Here is a 26,954-nt window from a genome sequence, read left to right on the forward strand (position 1 = left end):
TTCTAGTGTAAATACAGGTTTAATAGGGATGAAAATGTTCCACAAACAAAAGGGAAACACATTCACAGTACTTTATCTCCCCAACATGGTGCACTGAAACATCGTACAACCTCAAAACCCCATTGCTGCTTTGCACACTTTACAAAAATACTTCCTTATGACAAAAAAGGTAAGGGCATAAAAAGGGGCACACCGGCAAATACTATGAAAATTTTCCATCTCCATTCATTTGTTCAATACCTAAAAAATGGCAAGAGGCTACAACAAATATTAAGCAAAACCTCAATTTATTAGTCCCTAATGAATGTATTTCTGTAAATGACCCTGGAAGATCATGAGCCCCAATGACATCTGCAGCTCTACACTTGCATAACATACAGTAAACTATCCAGCCACAAGCTGAGGTCTGATGGTTAGAAATGTGAACACCAAACAGGAGCCAAGTTTAAGAAACATGAGCTGACTGGTTGGTTCAGGTGTGTGGATGGAAAATGACTGGTCCGTTAGACATCCTGTGGTAGAGTCAGTCAAACATTATTGATTCAGATGAGGGTCCTCTGTAAAGTTATTGGTCTTTTTATGGAGAGGTAGGATAGTCGTCATGGTCAATATTTCAGGTCCCAGGTTGAAACTATAACAACTAAGTTTTTACAGCACTTTGAGATTTTAAAAGTCATGATGAATGCTGACCCGTCACCTTTTCCTTCAAACCGTGTTCCAGGAAAACTTCTAATTCATCTACTGGGGCATGACAATCAAAACCGTGAAACGTAATAAAGAGGATTGCATCGATTTTAAAAACCAAAACTACATGGACTAAGTTTCTGTTTTAGTTATGAGATAGTTCGGTGTAGAGGGGGAGCTACTCTCGGTTTGTAAGTGATCTTTCAAAACTACTCAAGTGGTCAACAACTGATCCATTATTATTTGTGCCGTGGATTCTATCCAGATTGAGAGTAAAAGCGAACATTGTGGCACAAGTTTATGTATATGGCAAATGAAAAAAAAGACAATTTCAATTTAGAAATGCTTAATAATGTTGAACAATCTATGCATTCTGAAATGTGGGAGAAAAAAAATCAATCATGAAGTGCAATTTTGCTTTAGACTCTTTGCAAACAGTTAACATCTGGGCCGAGTTTACAAACAATGATCCTTCATCTCACTCTCGAAAAAAAATAATGAGGACACACATATTGGAGTGGATGGAGACACATTCACTTCAAAAAACAAAACAAATACCCTTCTTTACCATAAAGGCCAAAGGCTAGCATCAATTTTACTGTAACATCAGAGCCACACATGATGATGATGATGATGTGATGCACCTGGTTCAGGAACATCATTAAATCCATTCAGCCATCAGAGCCACAAGAGTGTTTGTTTGTAGGAGTGGTACAGTCGTTCCTTACGTGACTGCTGTGGTGTCCTACTTAAAAAAAAAAAGGTCAGATCAATTTGGTTTATTGCATTATATGCGTGATAGAAGTGGTCTGAATGGCCCTTTAATCTTTTTGAATCCGTGTGTGTGTGATGGCTGCACTCGAGGCGTAGGTGGAGGTCACAAGACACAAGCAAGTGAAAAGAAAAAAGCAAACAGCATGACTAGGTTTCTGTCGCTGGCTATGGCTTTGAAAACGTGATTTTTAAAGTTTATGATATTTATTAGACCAAATACAAAGTTCTCTTAGATCCGTATAAAACTGGAACTGAAAGCGCTTCACAAAAATGTTGCACTATTCTGCTTTTTTCTTTTTACTTGAACAGAAAAAAAAAGGAGACAGGTGAGCATTTCCGCAATTAGACCCATCTGTATACAAAGGAAACACCAAATTACCTTACAGTAATAAAAGAAAATTGGAGAAAATGTGGGAGAAAACAGTTAACACTGTGGCAAAACATTAGTGATCAACTCTCCAATACCTTTCTTTGGGTTTCAAGTTCATATCTCTGCTTTTGTTCCTTTTTAATTAGTTCATCTAAAATGCTTCAATCAACTATTGACTATTTCCTAAAACATCATAACAGTGAAATTTAACTCGTCTGCCTCTACATTTCTGATTGTTGTTTTACAATAATATAACAGTCTATAAGAAAGATGACATTGTCGGTTGCTCCCCAGACAGAGATCACATGCAAACGGATGACGCATCCTTCCTTTAATATCTAGAAATAAAAGTTGTGCCTGTAAACCTGTCCACAGATTACCACAGTGGGGGCACCAATAGAAAAACTACAATATCCGCTCGGCTCCTTTCGCACAAGCGTTTTGTATTATTTTTTACAGCAAACAACGCAATTTCTTTTATTTATAGACGACAGGAAGGGCGAGCCAAACACTTAAACTATCTTTGCGCAATTGGCAGCGCCACAATCGCACAAAGATCATCTTCATGTGGAGATATCTTCGTGGGAAAACGTCGACTCGTCGTCTTCCACCTTCCTCGCGCCACGTGTGCTCTTAGTAAAAGGTGTCCGCCCACCTTACTGGTCCTGGGACTCGCGGACCTTGGCTTGAAGGGCATCACAAGTCTTCTTGGCGTCGCCGAGCAACATTGCAGTGTTGGGCTTGTAGAAGATGGGGTTGTCAACAGCTGCGTATCCCACACCCAGGGAACGTTTCATCACAACCACCTACAGCGGGAGGAGATACAGCCACGTGCATTAATTAGCCTCGAATTGGACGATTAGATGTGAAAATATTAAAGAAGTAGAGGGGGAGATGCAAATTGTTTAAAACCCATGCCAACTTTTCCATTTATCTTAGATCTAGAGATTGAGCTGGGATGTTTGCAATTTAAAAAGTCACTCACAGCTGCTGTGTTCAACAATATTGTTTTCATTAAAAATACTGATCGTCAATCAGTAGAACAGACTAAATTATAGCCTGAAAGTTTGGTTTGGATAACATTAATTTAATAAAGATGTATTGGCTTTAACATATGCAAAAGTAGTTTGTCAGTGTGTGTTTGCACACGAGTCATGCATGAGCACTTGTGACCAGTCAAAAGTATTTGTGTGATTTTTCTGTAAAAACTATTTCCGTTTGGTTTTCTTTGTGCGTTTTATCTGTGCACCTGTATGTGCGTCTCTGTGTGCGTCCATATAAGCGTGTGTGGTTAGGTGGAATGTCCACTTTGATTTCCCCAGAGGAAAGTGTGTGGAAACAAGTGGGAGCGCTGTATAAATCCCAGATCTCGGATCGGTGCCAGTGGGATGCTCCGAATGTCGTCATTCCACAGCGACACAGTCACCACTAATGGGATCAGCATGGGACTGCACCTGGAACTGTAACAATCTGCCTCTATGTACGTGAGGCTGAGTGCGTGTGTGCGTGCGTGCGTGTCTATGAGAATATGTTTGTGTGCTTCCAAATGGGAGGCCCCTCTACTCCAACATTCAGTTGTGGCGATAAAAAACAGTCCAGTTGTTGTAAAATCTATTTGTCTTCATCTTTTTGGGCTTCAGGGCAACCTCATTATCACACGTACATGTACCAGATGCCTCACCTGCTTAGACTTCCAGACCTCCAGCACAGGCATACCAGCGATGATAGAGTTGGGATCTTCCTGGGAGGCCGAGTTTACTGTGTCATTGGCACCGATCACCAGGACCAGGTCCGTTTCTGATTGGACACCCAACAAATGAATCAGTAAACACATCTCAATCTTTTTAACTCACGTTAATTGGATTTATTTGGACCGGCCTGTGTCTCCATGACTTCCTTTTCAAATGTATCGCACATTAACTTAAGTTATCTGGTTATCACTGTCGTCCAGCTGTCACTGTGAGGTTACCAGGCCACCAGCAGAGACTCCAGGAAGTTGTTGCCAAGAAAGATTTTGTACTTTCTAATTTCCCATAAAACCACTACTTGTAATTTTAAATCTTTGTGTTGGGAACCAACGAGATAAACAGCGTAATAAGTGAGCTTCAGAGGTGCGGGTCAGCAGATATCTTTATTTACATTTGGACTGAGTCTCACTAGCAGCTCCCCCGGCTTTCAGTATCTTTACTTAGCCAACCGTCTCCTGGCTCTTGCTTCATATTTTCCATATAAACAAAAGCTGGTTATTTAACTCCATAGTTTTAAATGCCAAGAGCCTTCTCTGAGAACTCTCGAAAAAGCTGCAACAAAATCAAACAAGTCAGGTGACAATCATTTCGAGACGAGTCCGTTCAGATATTCATGGCAGGTGTGGCGCGGACAGTGAAAGACGAGAAGGACCGGCTCTTACCAGCGAAGTCTTCATTAATCTCCTCCATCTCCAGGACGATATCGTATGGGACACCAGCTTCAGCCAGAAGCACATTGAGCTGACCAGGCATACGGCCGGCCACAGGGTGAATACCAAACCTGTGAAAACAAATGGAGCGAGTGGAGAAGAGAGATTTGTGGATATGGTTGCACACACACATACACTTTGTTGAGTGTGTACGCATGCGTGTGACTTTGTATACATAGCTCTCAAACTTAATTAGCCATGTCATGTAATCAGGGTACTGAATTAACACCAGCCACTGAATTCCAGGTTGTTGTCTCTCTCTCTCTCTTTGGAGACACATTGTCAGTTTCTTTTAAGTTTAGGGCAGATTCAGAGTACAGATGGCAGACGTTTCTGGGCTCTATTAGCGACCGTGGCTAATGCTATTCAGACTACATGTATTAGAGTGGGAAGACGCACAGGTTTTGGAGGTAAGCGAAAGTGTGCCGCGCTTCCAGACTGAATATTCTGTCGTGTAAAGGGAAGAGGAATACAACTGCATATGGTTCTGGAGAGGTGCAGAGGGATGACGCCGTCAGGTATGAAGAGTAAGAAGACAAGAATTTAAGAGGGCACTTTCGAATACAGAACAGAGGAGAAAAAAAAAAAAAGAGTAGGAGTAAGACATGAGGGTAAAGGCTTGTTTTCTGACCACCCACTTTCCACTAATCAGGTACAAATGCTCTAAGTAGCAGCAGCTGCCACAGCCAGGATCAAACGACTGAGGCAGGACAATTACACATGCTGTACCTTGTCCTTCCTCTCCTCTCGTTCACGTTTCCTTTTCCTCATTCTTTCTTCGCACACAGGTCTCTTACTATCTGTCCTGCCCCATCTCCTAGTCATCAAAGCTCAAAACCACAACTGTTCTTTTATGTCCTCCACGGCTCAGTTTTACATCTTGCATTGGGTAAAATAGTTTTAATTCCTTGCATCCTTGATCTACATCCTAGTTAAATCTATTTAGGTATCGATCTGTCTAAATTAAAATGGATAAATTCCATAAATGCACATTTACGGTGTTGACAAGTTAGTTTTATAACTACTTTACCTGACATTCTTGCCAGCATCTTTAAGCATCTTCACCAACTCAGCAATGGGGTACTGGGCCTTTGCAGCACAAAGTCCATAACCTAAAAGATATTTAAAAATAGAAACAGGAAACAATTCATGTTTTAGTTATTCATAGTCATATTGCAGTATATAGATTTTTTTCAAACTCCTTTGCAGCCTTGGCCTCCCCTAACCTTTAACAACCAAAAAAACAGGGTAAAATGCTCACAGCACACAGTGAGCAAGTAAATATAATAATTACAAGTCTCTTCACATGCCGACTAGACAAAAGCACATTTTGTGATGAGCACACTTTTACAAACAAACATTAATATGTGGTCAGCAGCAGTCTGACTGACAGTTGATGTGGACGGTAGAAAGTAACAACCAAGTCTCAAAGCGTTTACCAACTGATGGGCTTTTCAGTAAAACATTCAAACACACTCTGCACTGTGGCATCACTCATCGACCGCCTCACTTTGCAACTTTAATTTAATGGTTATGCTATTGCTGCTTTGAGAGCTTCAGTTACAGATGATCGGTTGTATAGATAAGACACAAAAAAGTGCTTCACCAATACATATGTATTTCAATTCAACCACTTCCCATAACTGTGATACTTTAAATCATGTAGCCAATATTAAACATGCAGATTACATATACATATATAATCAGGTTACTTGCCTCCTAGTAGAGAGCTGGCATTGATTTCTGTACACAGGATGTGTTTTTTTTTTCTCCAAGCCTGGGATTTCTTCATGTTTAAAATTGCTAGTGTGTGTGACCTGATTTTTATCACACCGTCACAAACACATGTCAAACGGTCCAGTGGTGTTTACTAGCCTTGTCACAACAACCAGTCAGAAACGTGTCTCGTTACATCACGCCAGTGAGACTGACAAGGTTTTAAATTCAGCATAGAGAAAGGAAAAGTAACTTTTTACAATTTAATGGTTTTTGTTCTCCCCATCACAGTCATGTCATTCCTTGTGCTTCCAATATTCTCTATAGAGTTTCTCCTATAAGAAAAACAAGTGGGCCCGGGCCATGCGGAGATGTGCCAGACGAAGCCAGGAAAACACTTATGTTTATCAGGCCGAGCCTGAACAGTTTCCACAGATGTCAATCAGGCAAAGTGACTGTGACGGCTCCAATTAGTGAGACTGGTCACAAAGGAAACAAGGGGGCGAGGTAACGATACTCGCTGACTTGCTTACTACGAAAAAAGGATTAGTCAACAATTTTACTTTACATTGACAGGTTATGGTTTCATTGCTTCTACACTTATTCTAATCCTGACAATTCACTGGTTAAAGTCTTTCTATAATGCTATTATAGCATAAAGAAATATCTAGCATTTTGTCATTTGTCTCGTCTGTAGACCATTTTGAGAAAAAGAAAAGTTGGAATATTCGCCCTTTCATTCCTCCCACTCCTTCCAGCTAAACATGTTTTGTTTTTCCCAGCTGTCAGATGTGTTACTTTTTGTCTTCTATTCATCCTGAAAAAGTATGAAAAATCTACATTGAATGCTGCGACATGGATCGCTTCTTCTCAACCATACGACTACTTTAATTCTTGTAAATTGCAAGGGTTTCCTCTGAAGAGTCATTTTTTTTGTGTATATAGGAACTCAGCAGTGTGACTGGAATCACCAATTTGCAGGCTGGATGCCTTTAGTCTGTGTTTACATGTACCCACGTGAATAAAACAACTCTTGGGAACTGGAAACAGTCTGGCGAAGGAGTGAGTTATCACTGAGACACACAATGATGGTTTTAGGACAGCAGAACCAAGGACCATCGCAATAGTCAAAGTGGGAGGTTCAGAAACGTATTTCATAACAAAATATTGAAAACATGTGAAACAAAGACAAGCATGTGCCTGGACCAAAGGTTGAATCCCGAGCTCTAAACCCCAAAAATAACTAGAAGGCATCTTTGAAGTTCGAATTGTGAACATACCCTCTTTCTATCTAATTTTCCCTTGACCTTGCATATATGCACACACACACACACACACACACACACACACACACACACACACACACACACACACACACACACACACACACACACACACACACACACACACACACACACACACACACACACACACACACACACACACACACACACACACACACACACACACACTTTACCTGGGACTGACGACCACACAGAAACCTTGTATGTGTGTGCGCGCACGTGTGTGGCCACTCTACCATGAATTGTCAATTAGCCTTGCAAAACGGTGATGTAACATGGGTCAAGAAAAGGTTAAATAAACAGAACGCACACTTCGCCAATGCTGGAGAAAAAAAAAATTAAATAAAAAATGACTGGCAAAGTCAAAGTGCCATGTTTTTCCACTCACGTGCGAAAGCCTCCATGTGTGTGCGTGTGTGGCGTTGCGTGTGCTTGTACTTGTGCGAGTCGTACCTGGAGTGATGATTATGCTCTGGGCGTCTTTAATCATATCAACGGTCTGGTCCACGTTGACCTCTGTGTGTGTCCCTGTGATCTCCATGGGTTTTCCTGTACCGGTGGAAGTCGTGCCGTAGCCTCCCAAGATCACGTTAGCCAGTGAACGATTCATAGCCTGAGAGGAGAGAAAGATGTTTTGCAATTCCTTACATTACCTCTTGCCTTAACGTTATTGAATGTCTACAGGAAAATATTTCAAAAATACATTTCCCAACACACGTGTGACCTGAGATACATATTTACAAGAGGGGCTCTACTGTGGTAAAGTTAGAGTCCCTCCTGGTGGAAAGGAGAGGAACGACCACGTTAACTGTGCTGATCTGCTGAACAGCAGTGTTGCTGAGATTCCAGGCAGCGGCTCAACGATGCAGGTTTTTAAAACTGGGCTCCACTCACCACACACATAATATACGACAGAATGGCTCCGGACGACCCAATGAGCGCTCCGACGATGGTCAGCAGGTTGTTGTTGAGCAGGAAGCCCTCGGCGCACAGGGCCCAGCCTGAGTAACTGTTCAGCACGGTGATCACCACCGGCATGTCAGCGCCTCCAATAGCTGCTGTCAAGGTGACACCCTGAAGGAGAGAAGGGAAAAACACCCGAGAGGAGTTTCATCCACTGCTGTGATCAGATTGGCTCAGTGAACGACACAGCAGATGATCAGCTATAAAGAGGAAAAGTGATCCCTCCCAAACAACTGAAATTAGCTATCTACGAGATGTACTCTCTTGTTCTCCGTCGCTCTATTATGTGTACAGTTTGTGTTCAACAAGAGCCAACTTTCATCAAAGCAGCGGCAAAATATAGGAGCGTGTGTGCGGGTATTTATTTATTTAGATGTATTTTTAAGACAGTGAAGTGAAGAAACGCACACGCACAATAAATGATAGATCATATTGTAATCTAAAGATCAGCTATTTTAAACTAATGTTTTACAGATTTTGTTATTAAGTCCAAAGACAGACCATAGAAACACACACACACACACACACACACACACACACACACACACACACACACCATGACAGCGGACAGAGCAGAGACGGAGCCGAGACAGGTGATGCCTGTGGTGTAACTGGGATCCAGCATGTATGGAATCATCCCACCAACACAGGCCGCCATAAGAGTGCCGTTCAGAGCATGACGCCCAGGGAGCGCCAGGGGAGCACTGCTCAGAACCCCTGAATGGAGAGGAGAGGGAGAGGCAGGATTTAATACAGAGTACCACTGATAATTGCACATAAACACTTGTATTTGTGCATAAATCCGCTGTAACCTTAGTCTTAAGAAGGCATATAGAAACAGCGGAAAAAAGCTTGTATAGTAGCACGACTTGAGACTTGTCATTAAGTGAATGTCATGTTCATGCATAATTTGATACACTCGCAGTCAACATAGAAATTACAGAGTGGCTGCGAGGACTGGTGCCAGCACATGAACCCAGTGAACACATTTTGTTCTTCTTTCCCCTTCACAGCAAACAGTGGCTGCAGAGCGTCAAACCTGCTCTTGTTGATAACTACAGTTTGGCCAAGCTGACAAAAAATGAATGCTATTAATCTTGTAAAAAATTTAATTCATTCACATCGAAAATCGCAATATGTTCTTTTTTAGTTAAGCATGGAACAATATAAGAACTATTGACCTGGACAAAATGATTGCGATTCAGTACATTATTCCGATAATCTTCAAAATAGGCTTAAAACTAAATTTCTGATTAAGGGTTTCCAGTATAATTAAAGAAACATGTTGTTATTTACAAGTCTGTTGTATATGATCATTTCAGTAAAAAAAACAACAATTCAGGCTCTATTTTTCACTAGCAGACAGCTTTACAAGTCACTTGTGATGATAATGGACTGGACAAAGAATCAAATGAGTAAACCAAATATACGTCAACAATTAATCAGGTAAATAAATAAATAAGATATTGCAAATATAATAACATGATACACTAAGTGATAATTTATGAAATCATAAGGATGCGTAACACCCCTAAGACAAATATAAACAGAGTATGTATGTGAATCAAGTTAAGTAACTCTTTTAAAAGAGTCAAAATCCCAAATACACACACACACACACACACAACTTACCTTGCAGCTTTCCATATGCCACCAAAGAGCCACTGAAAGTGATTCCGCCTATGTAGGTGCCGAGGTATGCGACTATCTTGGTGAGGTTGGCTGCAGGGTCTGTGGCAAAGTGGGGATACTCGATCATGTATTCTGCCACACAGGTGAGCACGGCAGCCATCCCCACCAAGCTGTGGAAGGCAGCCACCAGCTGGGGCAGGTCAGTGATCTGGATCTTCTTCGCAATGACCAAGCCTAAAGAGCGAGAGAGAGAGAGAGAGATAAGAAAATAATAAAGTGCAGTGGCCCTGAAAGACCTAAACACTAATAACATGCAAATCACAAGCATGTGCACACAAACGCAAGAGGACTGCTGGGAAGTTGGTCCATCTGAGGAACCAGGTGTTGGGGCCTGTTCGGGGAAATTCCATGTTTGAAAGTTGGTCTACGCATTGTGTGTGTGAGCGTACACTGTGTGGATAGTCAAGTGTAGCCTTCCACTATATTACTGGAACAATTAGCATTTAAATGATCCGACTGTCCTGGATGAGCGAGAAATGGTGAGTAATACATGCTGCTGACCGTTTCGAAAGACCCCCTCGAGTCTGGCGGGGAGTTAGTCATGTTGTGTTTGATGTAAACATCACAGGGATGTGTCTGTGCTCTGCACACCTGCAGCTTAAATCTGGCCAGGCTTGCAATACATGCACACACAAACAATGCAAAACAAATGTCCACAAATTTACATTAAATTTGCCGCTGTATGTATAAGACTCTAGTATCTGTAAGTCTGCCTTTTCTTTCTCATGACATGAATACACACAGACTCACCAGTAGTGCCACCTACAGCCATGGCTGCACTCATCTGTGCCAGGAGCTCAGGACTCGGTTTTAGGGCACCCAGAGTGGCAATGATCCCCCCCGCGACTCCCATCATACCCAGCGCGTTACCCAGACGGGCTGTGCGCTGGTTGGAAAGGCCGGCCAGGGCACCGACACAGCACAGACCTGAGCCCAGGTACATCATCTGGTTCAAGAAAGAGGCAGATGATGGAGAAAAAAACCAAAGGGGATTATAGACAATTGAGAAACAATTGTGGGACCACAGGATGAGACATTAGGCCATATGATTTCCTTGGAAGGGGGTGTATTGCACGTGAGGAAACACAGGAAACATGGCATTTCAAATCATCCTCTCGCACCTGTTCAATGTTGTATCCGGACTGCAGAGCCGCAGCGTAGCCGCCGATAAAGACACCGCCAGGAAGCAGATAAAGGTAGTTGTGCTCTGGAGGATCAGTTGGACGCCTGAACATGTCCAACATCTTCTTAGTCACCAGGAAACCACCTGGGTGAAGAGACAGAGAAAGTTAGTACATCTGCACCTACAATGGCAATAAAAATGGGTTTAAAATGTGCTTTACGGAACGAAAATGAGCAGTAATGTGAAAAAGAAGAATAAACATTGTCTCAGAGGTGTTGAGGCAAGGATGAAAAGGCAAAGAGTTAAGGCACCTGAAGAACATCTATTTTTGGACAACAGGTGTTTCAGTCACAAGCTAAAAAGTGTTGCTAAGTCCAATAACCAATGTTAGGAATTTAATGAGTCTACTTTATGTCAGTGTAAATATTTCAAGTACAAAACCTCAAAAGCGTCAAACCGAGACCAGACGCTGTCTCACTGCTTTACAGGAGGAGATCACCTTTCCGTGCGTGTGTGTCTCTCTCTCTTTTCCCTCCTGGCATTATTGTAGCCACGTGCACGCACACAAAAAAAAAGGTGAATCCGAGGCTAGCACCTGTTTCTTACCAGTTCATAAAAATATAGTCGTAGACTGTCCTGGTTAAAAAGTGTAACACAATCGGACTCATAATATTGCCGAGCAATCTGTGTCAATATATTAACATGGAGGAATGTTCATGTATTTTAACAGCGCATAGCCAGTATCCACTCATTTCTTTTGGTTATTTAGCTTTTCAAACCCAGAAGGGGTCTGCTGACACTATATTTAGAAAGCTTCCAAGAATAGAAGCAAATCCGCAACACTGGCCACCGTGAGGCCTCAGAGTCTAGAGACGGGCTCGCAGCTCTGTGAGGCTCTACTGTACACACCAGTCACTTCACACAGTGAGGCTGATATACGCAGCTTATTAATTAGACACCGGTATCAGTATGACACTCTTCATCAGCCTGGTGTAATGACAGGGAAATATGGAATCTGATAATGCACATTGAAATTGGGACTGTGAGAAACTGAACATATTTAGCTCAACATATTCAACAGATTTAGGTGTTTCCCATGCATTTCCACATATTTCAGCTGCGGAGAAGCAAAAAGGGAACAAGAAGCTTCGGCCAGGGACCTATTCCTCAAAACAGACAGAAAAATGTCAAGGTCTGTTTTATTGGAGCTAAATTTCACTATTGTGTTTCAACCATGGAATGTTTTTTTTTTCTGCTCCCAGGAGGTTTATGGGTAATGCGGTAAACCGCTTAGAAATGCATGTGTGGAAACAAACCCATGTTGAAGAGCAAAAATGAAACTAGGTATGTCTATAAAGGCTGCGGTATTTCAGCATGCTTTCGTTGAGGGAAATCAAAAAGACTAATAGGTGGTTTGAACAGCACTGGCAGAGGAACCTAGAGGGCCCGAGCATTGTGGAGGGATTCACAGCCTTGTATTGAACTCCAAAAAAACGTTGTGGTGGCCACCATCTCATACACAAACACTCAAAGAAGCTCGAGTGAATTTTAACTGATTTAAACTGACTGATCATGCAAGTAAATGATATTTGCCTGCGTCCAAGTCTCACTTGGCGTCTTGCTGAGGGCTAACTGGAGAAATTAAACCAAATTCATGACTCCGCCCTGGAGGAACACTCTGTTTCCCAGGATTATTAGAGAGTGATGAGGATTATAATGACTCCAGGAACATGTTATCATTATAATGGAAATGATCAAGGGAACCAGCAGGGATGCATGTGTGTGGTCCAGGCCAAAGCCACCGACTCTGGTCTGAGCAGGTGGGTAGAGGGCAGCTGCAGAACTTGGTTCGAAAGCATGTTATTGTACAATCAATATAAAGCACGTCAATCTTCAGCTGATATTTTATTGGCTAAAGGTTGCTGTAACTGGCAGTGATCACGGAGAGGCGTCTGTGTGCGGGTGACTCACCAGCGATGTTGACTGAGGAGATGAAGGCCGCCAGCACAGCCAGTGTCTGAGCAGTAGATGTTGGGGTGTAGGCGCCTCCCATCAGGGACAGACCACCCACAGCCGTCAGACCTGCAGAACAACGACAGTGAAACCTTTGGTGAAGATATTACAAAACCAAAAAAAAAAAGGTTTTGTTTCCTAACAGCGTTGTGCAACAACTATAGGAATGTTATCGTTGTTACTTAAACTCAGAATACCGTGTCTGCTTCTCCCATCGGAAAAAGACAGAAATAGAGATTTATTTTTTTTAACAAGAGGGAGTGTGTGTTTACCAAAAGAGGCTCAGGAAACCTTGATAACATCAGTCCTGTAATGACTTACAGGCAGTAGGATGCACCAAGAGCCTGCATTCACACGGAATTGTGTTTGAGTACAATTTATGTTGACGAGCAGGTAGTGTGTGTATGCATGCATGAAATCAATAGTGTTCATGAGAATTTTCAAATGAGGCAAATAGGAAGTTTGACCCTTTCACTCGTCTCCTTTTTGTTTCAAATGCTGCCAAACATCATTGAACAACTTCTACGACAGAAACTGACAGGCCAAGTGAACATTTCTACGGTTTCAAAAAGAGACCGAGTTGAACTTGCAACGTTTGTTGGTGAGGAGCATATGAAGAGGATGACGGCGTTCACAGGAAACTTTCCAAACATTTGTATTTTGGTTTATAGCACAACAACGCCGGAAAGTGTGTCAAAATACCACCGATAATCAATTTTCCTCCATAGTTGGCCCAGATGAGCGACAGTACAACTCACACATGCAAATCTACCCATACATCTGATCTGTAATCTCACTCTGTGTACTTTGCAATGTTCACAAGTTGTGTTGCTCCGCCTCTCATTTTAATATAAGCCACCTTTAGTAAATGCATTTACAAAGCGTGTGCCTGATATCTCTTGTGTTTTATCACATGAAGGCTTGATCTTTGATTAGCTAACACTTCCCTTTTCCTTTAACATCAAACTCCTGTCCCAGGATTTTCCAGTTGGACCCAAACCAAAGTCATTGGATGATTTCCTTTAGTCTTAAGCTTATTATCTGTTTTCATTGCAAATAATGTCTGAAAGCAAAGTCCCTCTGTTGCTGCTGAAACCTTTGCTCTGTTGGATACATTGATACATCTCAACCGATTGGATTAATATCATTGTTCAGACTGGTAAATGTCCTCATAAAATACACTATTTGGAGCTTGTGCATTAGGTTTTTAATGGTTTCTTGTCGGCCGGCGTCAGTCAATGCACCTATAAACACCGAATAGGGTGTTTGCTTCATCCGTGGTCATTTTTGACAAGATATTGCAAAATAATTATTTCTTAAAGAAAAAAACCTCAAAACTAATTGTGTTTATATTTACGGAAGAATCGCTGATGTAAAATGTCATCCGACTGCAGAAAGAAAGTACGAGGGTTGTCTCAATCAAATTTTGAGTCTATACATTAATACACAGATGCATATTATTTTAAAAGACTTTATTACAGTTTAACGTAGATCAAAAGGCAAGTCTGGCCACCAACACTAATAAATTAGCCAGAAAGAAAGCCAATAGGCATCAGTGCACACGCATACATATACTGGTGGGCCACCGCTGCTGTGACAAACATCAGCTACCAGGCTACAGGCAGTGTGACGGTGAATCAGTGCTCTCAAGTAGATTAAAGCATTTCTAGCAGACACCAGATATGAAGATGTGCCTCAATGAGCCACTGGATACGAGACACTTGGTCTCGTATCCAGATGACCCACCAGTCCGTCACTACTAGTTGTAACACTATAAACTCCACATGAAGAATATAGCTGTCCCTTCCTCAAACCCTAAATTCCAATAGGATTCCCTAATGTCTGAGTGATTGTGTGTGTGTGTGTGAGACTTTACGATGCCTGGCACAACAACAACAGAGTTATGTTGGTCTCACTGTTTCCATAACCACAGTCAGTCACTGACAGAAAGAAGAAAAAAAATAAAATAATAATGGAACGTCAAATATGAATGGAAAATATCTCGACAGGGATAAAACAACAGATGAAGGGCCGACGCAGTTCACTTGAAGGTTTTTCTGTCTGCTCTCTCATGTGTAATACGTTTTCTAATTTGCCGTCTTATAATCTAGTCTGATGATTTGTCAATTTGACAAATGGTAAACTTCAGGATGATGAAAACGTGTAAGACCCAGAAGAACAAGAGAGATGCTGCGAAGATGTGAAAATAGATTATTAGGTGGAATTAATAACATTTGAAAAAGAGGTAAAACGGTCTCTTAGTTGTTGCACTCTTAGCTCCACAGCCGAGATCTCATGTCCGGCGGTGTGCACGAGTAAACGAGCGATGACTTCACTGACCCTCAAAGATCACCGACGGTGTGTTACTTCCTACCCCAGTGTGTGTTTTAAGAGTGATCAAAGCCACGAGAACACACACATGCACTTACCTCTCTAACCTCTTAACCCCTCTGTGTTAAATTGCAGCCGACAATCAGGAAACAATCTTTTAAGTTTTTATTTGGACTCAGCGTGAAAAAAAAGCAACCGCGTGGCTGCAGACCTGCTGGACTGATAGGTGTCATGTTTGATCTCCTTGTTTTGGTCTCTTTTATGCTAGAAAAGGTTTTCCACTCTGCGCTAGAATTCAATGGTGTTTTGTTGGGCTATTTACCATCCCATTTATTGCTATACAACTGTAACAGTGAATCCAGCTATAGATTTCATATTGTTCATCCCTACCTTGTGCCTGACTGTACCCGTGGTGTAGTACTGGATTGCATTATACTAGAAGGTGTTTGTAAAAGACACAACAAACACAACAGACCTGAGATGGCGTTGGTGACGGACATGAGTGGAGAGTGCAGAGCAGGAGTGACTCCCCACACCGTGTGGTATCCCACAATGCCGGCCAGCCCGAAGGTGGTGACGATCTGAGTGAAGGCGGCGTTGGGAGCTGCCAGACCCAGACCCAGCATGGTGGCAGCACCTGGTTAAAGAAATTAAAAACGAAAGTTAAAACTAGAGACTGTATGAGCAGTATATGTGGAGGAAGATGCTGTTAAAATAACGTGAAAGCAATTGAGATAAATAACATTTAGTGAACAGGATATTTAGTGATTGGTCCCCAATCCTTTTACTCCATAACACAAGGTAACCTTCACGTGCAACCATTGGTCCCAGGTTGAATATACATGCACTTTGAACCCAAAGTGAGGACAAAAAAACTATCCAATATCTCCTAACTCCCAACAAAAAGGAATAACTTGAAAGTCAGGTTTAAAAAAATAAAATATTTTCCCCATCAACAGCATCAGTTTAATTGGTATACATGAGCTTTGAATAGAGTGCATTTCCTCAACTATTAGCACATTTTCTTTGACTGAGATGTGGGAGGCACTTGACCACCCAGGATCTCCTTATTTCCTGTTACTTCCACAGACAGGTATAATTATCAGTCAAAGAGCAATTTGTCTGGCGGCATTAAACCAACTGTCTGGTGAAGCCAAAGAAGCTATCTGTGACCATGGCAGTCAATCTGAAGTTATTAAAATGACTACATTACATGTCACACTAACAACATGTAACCCACTTGTTCTCACGTTATAAAAAAAAAACATTTAAATAAAAAGAGTAGCTAAACCAACAGCTGTGTGCTGGTATTAAATAGGAAACTACTACTGCACCTAAACAATGTGTGAACCACATTAACTGCATGTGGCACACTTAACACAGAGCGCTGTGTGGCACCATGGGAACCACTCGCAACAGCACGACTTCAAACACACACACACAGCGTGACACTATTTTTTACAATGCACACTTCCTGACACTAACAGGGTGTCTGTGTGTGTGTCACTTCTCGCCTCCTGTGCACATTCCAGTAGTGACCTAACAAGCTGAATATTAACCTATGCCTCACCTTCTGGTGGACCTCAGCCTTCCTTAAGACCCAATGTGGACGATTAACAAGCACAAGCCCTGTAAATGAGCAAGGTTCTCAGACATCGCATCTTCCTAAATTCTCTTCTTAGCCAGAACATCTATATTTTTTATACCAACCTCCAGTGTACGCGCCAGCAGTGGTGAGTGTCGCCTTGAAGGGGGAGATTTGTGCGGCCTTCTCCTTCGCCTGTTCCTGGACGGATTTGGGTTTAGGAGGCGCTGCGACGGGCACATTGTTAGGCTGGGGAGCGGGGAACAGGTTCTTTCCATTCTGGAGGCGACAAGAATTTAGGCCGAGAAAGGTACGAGGTGGAAGAGAGAAAGGGGGAGAAAAAGAACAAACAGAAGATTCAATTAATCTTTCTTCTTATCCACCATATTAATGGCTTGGCTTGTAGTTATCTACACTTCATTCCCTGATCTCATCACCTGATGGTGTACAATGTCTTCTGTTGCATTCATAAATCTCTGAAACATTAGACCACACTGTCAAGATCAAAGAAAGAAAACTAATGACCAGTAAACACAGTAAGTAATATCTGCCTTTCAGACTCATTTGAGTTACCATTTATTTAGATATATGGGTCAAATTTCCATGGGAATCTATTAGTTTACTCCAAAAAAAAAAAGAAAAAAAGAACACCACCTGATTACAGCAAATATATTCTCCCCAAAATGTAACAATGAGTTAGATTTAAGAAATGGAAAGGATACGTGTCCACTGGACTGAAAAACATGGCTATTGGTTTGAAGTACCAATATCTACATTTTGGACATACAAATGGTTTTTCTTTTTGCATCAACACATAATGCACAAAACTAACATTTTGATAAAACATCTTGAATATGCAAAACTGCAACTGTACCGATCAGCACATTTTACGGTGGAAAAAATGACTTGCGCAACATATTTTTAATTACCAAACAATAAAAAAAGGACACTTTTCAATGTAGCAAAGTGAGGGAATTGCATTTGCTCAATATGTAATCAAATGTAGGTGCTAAAATGCACAAATAACAGAAAGAGAATAGACTAGCTGCTCTGGATTGCAATGCGTTTTAAGCCTGTTCTCACTCAGGCAACATTATATGCTCTATTATTACTTATTGGTTGATACACAAACCGATTATAGGATCGTTCGATATCATTAGATAAGCCGAATAACATCGGCTGGCCATTAATTTTCCGGCTCTTTATTTTATTTAGAGTTACTTAAAGTTAAGCATTATTAGAGTATACTTATGAGAGTATCAAGACACATTTTTGTGGAGAAAGCGTAAGAAGTAAAGATTGTTTTGTCTTACGGTGACATCTAGTGACTGTGCAAAGGCCCTGCAGGACATTATAAATGATTTTAAAAATGACTGCCTGTATCCTCAGTTTTTTTTCTCTGTGCATTAAAGTCGTACCTGCATGACAACGGATCCCCTGACGACGTGATCCATGGTCCCGTAGTCAAACACATCCTTGACATCGAGGAAAAAGTTCTCCGTGCCGGGGCTGATGGCCCGCATCAACTTAGTGATGTTGTTGGAGTACAGAGTGCTGGACTGTGTAGGCAAACGGCTGGGCAGGTCTGTGTAGCCGATATGGGTTACACCCTAAACAAAATAAAGAAATACAAATAAATTACAAAAGACAAAACTAAAAAACACTTTTATTTGAAAGTGGACACAAGCTGACCTTGTGTATCGACAGCTCTCCAGGTACTGTGGTCTCAATGTTTCCTCCAGCCTCAGCGGCCAAGTCCACCACCACTGACCCGTCTTTCATGCTCTCGATCATTGGTTTGGTGATCAGGATGGGTGCGCGCATTCCTACAATGTGACAATGGAGAACACAGACATCGAGGCATTACACACCGACCCAAGAAGTGAAACATAACCACCACAGCTACTGTGGACGCATGGCCAATGCAATGTACAACAACCCTTGAGACCAACTAAATCATGGAACCAATGTGAAGCTTTTCATATTTCTAAATTCTCCGACGACCTGCACAGAACACAAGTCTCTTTCTGGGATATTCCACGACCTTTCATTTGTTTGAGTCCAATGTGTCCGTTTTTCCATTTACAGTTGGTGTGTATGCTGTGAGCGAGTCCGTGCTTCTGTGCATACCAGGGATCAGAGCAGTGGTGACGATAATGTCCACCTCCAGACACTGCTTGGCAAACAGCTTCATCTCTGCCTCGATGAACTCCTTTGACATTTCCTTGGCGTAGCCTCCCTGACCATCTCCAGACTCCTTAATGTTCACCTCCAGTGGCTCTGCGCCCAGAGATTTGAACTGCTCCAAAGCTGCAGCTCTAAGAGAGGGAAGGAGAGGGGATTTCTTAGTCAGGTAAAAAGAGAACATCTGAGAGACTGGTAAGGCAAAATATACATCGTTTGTCCTTAAAACTGCTCACAGACCTCGGGCGAAAGTCACAGATGTCTTTGTTAAAACAATGCGAGTCTGTTTGGCATTCAAGGAGTGTTTGTAACTCTTAAGATTTCAATCCTATCAAAAAAAGTAATATCAAAACAAACCTGGTATCAAATCCTCTGACAATGGCTCCCATGGATCTGGCAGAACCAGCTGAAGCTAATCCAGCCACACCACCTCCAATGATCAGAACCTATTCACAGACACAAAACAGTATGGGTTGGCCATTGAAGTTATTTAGCATGTTAAAACAGGCATGGACAAATTCAAACTTATGACAATTCATATATTCTTTGGCAATAGAATACACTTCAAATGCAGAAACACAATCATACTACACACCTTTGCTGGTGGCACTTTCCCAGCTGCTGTGATTTGTCCAGTGAAAAAGCGACCAAAGTTATTAGCTGCCAACACAACTGCCTTATACCTGAAATGATGGAGCAAAACACAGGAAATGATACACTGAAACATCAAGCAATATGGATATAAAGACCTGTAAGCATTCAACAGATATAAAGACCTGTAAGCATTCAACATTCCAATTAAAACGGTTTTAAATATAAAAACATGGCATATGTTCATATTTGCACACACATGAAAGTGCAGCATCTCTCTTGGATGGAGTCACAGTGCCCTTCCTTGAAGGCATCATGTACATGTGATGTCTGGCGGCATTAAACCAACCAAAAAGACATACCCTGCGATGTTTGCCATGGAGCTCAGTGCATCAAAACCCTGAGCGATGGTGACTCGGGGCACCTGGTCCATAGCCAGGACCGTGGCCTTCTTTTGGGACAGCATGTCCATCAGCTCAGGGTTCTGAGCTGGGTAGATGAAGCTGATTAAAGTGGCCGCATCCTTCATCATCTCCACCTCATGGACACCCAATTCAGGGTTGAAAATGGGAGCACGAACCTGGAAGCAGAGAGATTGATTGAAATAGAACAGGACAAGATCTGTTTGAATGTTATTCTAACTCTTCAACCTCAGAAGGGAGTTTGAGAATCAAAGGGTAGGAAATAATGAATGTCTAAAAAAATATATATATATATATAATAAGCTACTGAACAACCCAAACCTTATTCACCACCTCATCCCTCTCTGACCCATCATTCCCCCTCCGCGTGGCTCTTAAAAATCCTACCTTAACCAGCACATCAGATGCCAAGACATCTTTAATGTCTTTAATTGTCGCTCCAGCCTGGGTGTACAGCTCATCGTGGAACTTGGAGGGCTCCCCGGCTCCGGTTTCCACGACCACGTTGAAGCCCTGTTTGATGAGCGCCTGGACACCAGCGGGAGAAATCGCCACACGACGTTCATTCTGGAAGATTTCTTTGGGTACACCGACTGTGAGTTGTTTGTATGCAATACCTGCAGAGGCAAAGAGAAACAACACAGGAACATGTGACATGAGTGAAAGTGGTCATATTAAAAACACATGGATTAAAACCATTCACAAAACAGCAGAACGATATACGAACAATACACAGGTTACCTTTTGGTTATTTTGTTGCTAAAATAGATTATTAGTTTTTCTCTTTTAAAAGATAGGGCTCATGATTTAAGACAAAGAAAGTACTTAGATATTTAGTACATGTTTTATCATATAAACATCAGAAAGCACAGAGGGAAATAATCTTTCAGGCAGAAGCTTCAAGGAGAATTTCCTCAGGAAACTGCCATGAGCAGAGTTAAAACTGTTTACCATAAATAATTTACTGGATGTGCAATGGCCTTCAGGCAGGAAGACAAGGTCTGTGTCCGGCAACAGTAAGAGTCTACAGTAATGATCTTAGTGGCTCTTTGAGGATATTATTTGGCACTAAACAAAAGGTACAACTGAGACTCATGGGAATGTCTTTAGTTTGGCAGATATTTAGAGATGTCACTAAAGACCATAGTTGCTCTACCAGATGTTGTGCCAATTTATTAGGTAGACAATAAATAATATCACATATTATGTATCACTGGATAACTTTGACCTGCTGTTGGTACAAGAAGTAAAACCACAGCCATTAGGGATTTAAGGAGCATGAATCAAGATAGGACAGTTTGAATGAAGTAGTTTACCTGAACAACTGACCTTGAAATCTGATTCAACATGTATGAGAACACAAGGGAAGCTTATAAGAATGACATCGTTAAAAGGAAGACACAAAGATAGAAACAAAATCAAGAGAGGAACGATGAGTATGCCAATGACACTGAAGTATTAATATTTTGTCTTTGTCTTTTTTGTACTTATATTTAGGTTTAGTCTCCAAGCAACAGTTAGGTCACATGTTGTGTCAGCTCCTATGGAAAATTCCACTGCAGCTCTTAAACCTTCGTCTCCTTACCTAACACACAAGTCTCTCACCAGCGGTGATGACCTGTCCTCTAACAACTTTTGTTTGATGAGAAGCTCAACCTAAAATAAATAGTGTGCATTTCTATCAACCAAGAGTCACCACGTGCCTCTGTGTGGCCCATTTGTGTCTGCCTACAAATGTAGCACTCACTTAGCAATCAGTTGACATTATTAGAGTCAGAGAGCTAGCTTGTCTATGCCGTGGCGATCATAGTACAACATTAAGTTCAAACACCAGCAGATACTCCAGACCAACCACCATAACACTGAAAATAGTGCAAACGCAAACAAGCATTATCTTGTGTTTTGACCGTACATACGTGTACTTTAAGAGCTCTTGGAGATCTCACTTTAGAGTTAACATGATCATTAATAAGGCCAGTAACAGTCATTTTGTCCATGACATAGTTCACACCAACGCACCGTGTCGGTCTATACTGTATGTCTATAGGCTCTCTAGAGGTCAGCGTATGAGCATATCTATATGCAGTGTGCTTTGCAAGTCTGGAATTTGTGTGTCCAGAATAGACGCTACCAGCTGTTACTGACGCTGGCTGAACTGCAGTAATGTCAGCATGAACCAGGTCACAAGCTCCCCTCAACACCCACCTGCACAACCACAGAGAATCTACACAATCATGACCCCGGCACACGCACACATGAAGCACCTGCAACCAGCTCGGACTGGCTTTCACCTTCTGCCAGGTTACTGGGTACAAAGTGAGGGCATGGAAAATGAACATTGCTCAAGGTGACCTTGAGATTCAAAGCAAATCGCAACATTTACCTCTACAATAAACAATAAAGAAGGCACTACATTCTTCATAACAATTAGAACGAAGAAAGAATGTAAAAGCAATAAGCATGAATGAATGGCAGAGTCCTACCCTAAAGCATTTTTATGTCACAGTGACAGATTTGTTTCACTAGTTGCCAAGGCCACCGGTGACTTAGGCAAACTTCTAAGGCTGAATAGTATCATTCGTAAGTGAATGAGTAGGTTGCCACCTGCCACAAAAGGTACATGAGAATGCACACAGAGGGTACAGGTGGTGTTGTTTTCATGTCGCAATCAGTAGTAAAATATGCATCTACAAACCTCAACAGCTGGGTTACACAAGCCTGGTATTCATGAATTAAACTATTTTTGATCTGATGACTATATTTGACGAGACCACAACACTTAATGATTAAACACACACAATTTTGAACCGCAGCATTTTATTTTGAAAGATGTACACCACGTGGCTTCTTTTTAAACGTGTTGGAGCCATCATCCAGTTTCAGGCACTTTGGAAAAATCACAGTTGCCATCAGAGCACTAGTAAACCAGAAAGGCAAGTAGAGCTGCAAATAATGATTATTCGAAAGATTTTAGTCCAAAGGGATAATTAAACTGCTTACTCACTCTGATTAACAGTCAAATCCCACAAAAGATTAATTGTACAATAATATAAAAATCAGCAAATCCTCGAACTTGAGAGAACCAGAAAATGTCTGGCATTTTTTAAATGGTTAATATATTTGAAAGTTCATATATAAATATATCAACTTTCTGCCAATCGACCAATCAATTAATTGATGAACTGAATCATTTCAGCTGTCGAGGCGACCTTGCTCTTTCAGGTTCCACTGCAGCCCCAAATGAGCGGGTCATCAAATGTGTAAAATCGGATTCATACATGTTAGCTGTCCACCAGGTAGCTGATGCTAATCTCATAAGCGTATAGCTTGCCAAGCAAAGCACGTATGCAGTAAATAAATCAAATGTCCATGAACTGGTGCAACATCAAAATATTTACGTTTGGAATTATGTTTGCTTAAGGACGGCTGGAAAAGATTTAAATGTCGCGTTCACACTGGGACAGTGTGTTACCATCACAGCCTCTGTGCTTTCTATGCAGGTAATTCGATTCATGTTGTTATCGACCTTTTGTCACAATGCAGTTTACATTGTGTGACCTCAGTGGCTATCGCTCATTACAACTAAATTCTCAGTTTTGTGTAAAGTGCGATATGTGTAAAGTGTCTCACCTGGACTACTGGCGCATCGTCCCAGAGCTTGATGGGTCCTGAAAAAGCGAAGGCATGACGATTTGATGCCACCGCCGCTCTGCAGCTTTACACAGGAAACTCCGCTGAACACGGGGGCCGAGCAGCTGGCCGCCACAACACGTAGGAGGCTCGCCATGGTGCACACACAGCTGACACTAACACACTAGGAGGAGCTCAACAGGACAGACAACTCCCCTCCTGCAAAAGAGACAAGGGAAAGATAAGGGCACCAGCAGACAGAGGGGGGTTATGGGTAAAGATAAGAGCGTAAAGATGTGAAAGAAGACGGGAACATATGTGTGTCAATATCTCTGTCCATCATTATTAGATCACAAATACTCTCCCATTCAAAAAAGTAGGACTTTAAGTTGTGCGTGTCACAGAAATATGTCCTACCCTGACTCCTTGTAGATCAAACACATGCATATGACCTATGTTTATGCAATAGGTCACACACTTTCCTACATGCGTTTGAACCAAAATTCAACACACATTCTGGACACGGACATATGTACATGTTTGTCACATATTTAAGAATAAAAAGACAGACACATCTGTAAATTACTAAAAAGGATAACCTTTAAATCACAGCGTATGGATCACCTCTAAGGCAGTAGTCAGCCTGAGGGAAATAGCATGTTTACTTTAAAAAGGAGATAATGGAACTGGGACGGACTGGGATAGCTTTGCTGATGCGGGAGGGTTAAACTAGAACAGACTGGCAAGAGAGAGTAAATAGTTAAAAGGTCAAAAACACACATCAATTTGAGGGGGAAACTTAAAACTGACAATAAAGACCACAACTCGTTAGTGCTGAAATTAGAGCGTAAATTGTAAGACAATTAGTCAAAGTAACTTCAGAATATTTAATTTGATAACAAATTGCTTTGGTCATTTACAAAAAGGTAAAATATCTGTAATTTTGTTGTTCCATTATGTCTAACAGCAGAATTGCTGCTTTTCTCCTTTGGTGTCTGTGCAAATTGAATATGTTTGAGTGTTTTACTTTTTCCCCTGGTATCTACGGGTCAACTTTAATGTAGTTGAGTCAAAGGTTGAGTCAAAGGGCAACGCATGAGCATTGCAAGCACAAAGTAGGTCTCGCCTCTTGTTAATGTAGGTCGTCAATGTCATGCCAACTATTTTTAGTTTACAGAAATAGTTCAAGTGAGTTCAGGTTGATTTCTTCAAATTAATGTAGCTCGTCCAACTAACAATCAAAAACAAAATGTACTGAATTCACCACCACATAAAACAAAAGAATGAGTACATCTTTACACAAGTAGACCAGTCCGGATTTACCACTAACATTATTGATTTCTCACAGTACAGCTGCAGCCCTGGCTGTGTTGCGTTCATGACTCTTAATTCATTCAAAGTGAACACGTCATCAAAAAGTATCGCGGTCCTAAAAAAAAAAAAACGAGTCGCGGAGATTCAGTTCATTATTGTATATACCGTTAGCTCATAAAAACAATGCACACGGACGGAATCACATTGCAAACGTAGTGTGCCTTGTCCGGAATCCGGATTAAATCTGGTCGGGACTTGAACGTCCCTCGAGTTTCGTTAGTGACCCAATAAATGACCAATGGACCTTCATCTGGCGACACTGCCTCACAGCTGTGTGTCGTTCACAAACCCGAACACCTAAAGCGGGTGTATTAAATGTGTCTTTGGTGCTCAATGCAGATTATCTGACTGACAGAAGAACATGGAGTATTATTCCTGCCACTTTCCTCCTTTTGTCTGCAACATTTAGCTGAAGCGGAGAGCTAACGTCGGCTAGCTAGCGCTCGAGCCGCCAGCTGTTAATACACATGAGGCGACTTGTGACTCAAAACGGCACCGACACGCGCACAAAAATGCACAACAAAACAAATGCACAGAGAAAAGTGAGTGCGGGGAGGTTAGCGGCAGACAACTGGACTGACCTTTGCCAATTGTCCTGGCTCTGTGCAACAGAGGCGAACTCTTCCGTCGACCCGGAAGATGTCTGCAGACAAGCGGCTCGCAGAGCACTTTTATTGGATCATATGAGATGATGCAGCAGAGGTTATTAGAGGACTTTTGATGTGCTGTCACTGACGAGGCAAAACAAAGTCATTCATTGGCCTAATGCATATTAATACTGTTTCACCAACAGTTAACGCAACATGTTATTATTTGAGAGTTACATTAAAGTTCATATTGTAATGTTATTATTATGATTCTTAACATTATCAGTTCCCGGTTAAATTATGTAGATATTTAGTTTGAACCTCTTTGCGGGAAACATATGCACACGCTGATGTCTAAATAGACAACAAATGCAAATGCATGATAATGATGAATAAATGTAATAATGAGCAGCATATATACGTGTATTTTTCTTTATCAGAAATGGCGTCTCAAAACCAAACCGCACTGAAGGTGCAATCCTGGATACTTCCACTAAGGAGCGCTCTTTTACCATTTTAGATATCGCATTGTGGGGATTGTATTACTATTTTTTTTAAATGTACATGATTCATTTTGCTTCTACACTAAACAGTAATGACATGGTTAAAGGACAATATATGGTATGGATCAAATGTTAAGGTGCTACCAAGCTGGTAATGCAGGCTTCAAATTCCAGATGACATAATGTGGTAATTTGTTTTTGGCTTTTCAAAGGAAACACGTCTTAAATGTTTGTCTGTTAAAGTTGGATGCTTCTGTGCATAAACGTGTGTTTGCTGGACATTCGTATTTTTGTTGTAAGTACAGCAACATAAAAGTTTTTGTTGAATAAAAACAATATTTTGTACTTTTGCTCATATCATCATGTCATGATAAACAGATGTGGACTACAGGAACTGATACTTCTGCATATGTTTCACATGTGTTTGTAAAGTGAACAATATGATATTCTGTATATCAAATTGTCCACACGGGATCAAAACAATCTTACAAACTGCCTATAGTCTGGGATTTAAGCCCAAAAGTTGACCTTTGCTTGGCCCCCTCCAGCCCTCTTCATGGACTCATCAGTTCCGTTTACACTACTAGCATTGGCACACTGGTTCAAACATGTGGCGCAAGACTCACTAAGGAGGGTTTTTTTTACATTGT

The 26,954-nt window shown here is 41.4% G+C and overlaps 1 protein-coding gene across 1 annotated transcript; it reads right to left on the reverse strand.

Annotated features, from left to right (window-relative positions):
- Positions 1-25,903, reverse strand: nnt (nicotinamide nucleotide transhydrogenase). Its single transcript, XM_068574265.1, has 22 exons — positions 25,796-25,903; positions 23,841-24,059; positions 20,598-20,827; positions 20,151-20,368; positions 19,793-19,880; positions 19,555-19,643; positions 19,144-19,331; positions 18,706-18,839; positions 18,432-18,623; positions 17,139-17,292; positions 15,904-16,065; positions 13,056-13,166; positions 11,083-11,228; positions 10,712-10,907; positions 9,902-10,135; positions 8,826-8,986; positions 8,201-8,380; positions 7,760-7,919; positions 5,317-5,398; positions 4,239-4,357; positions 3,510-3,625; positions 1-2,634 (listed from the first exon to the last, which is right to left on the reverse strand). Exons 2-22 carry the CDS (start codon positions 23,995-23,997, stop codon positions 2,485-2,487), a joined length of 3,267 nt encoding a protein of 1,088 aa, XP_068430366.1. The 5' UTR covers positions 23,998-24,059; positions 25,796-25,903; the 3' UTR covers positions 1-2,484.
- Between the last annotated feature and the right edge of the window lie 1,051 nt (positions 25,904-26,954).

This window comes from Clinocottus analis, unplaced genomic scaffold, assembly GCF_023055335.1.
Source record: "Clinocottus analis isolate CAN_PGR_092001 unplaced genomic scaffold, fCliAna1.0.p SCAF_13, whole genome shotgun sequence".
Taxonomy (NCBI): Eukaryota; Metazoa; Chordata; class Actinopteri; order Perciformes; family Cottidae; genus Clinocottus; species Clinocottus analis.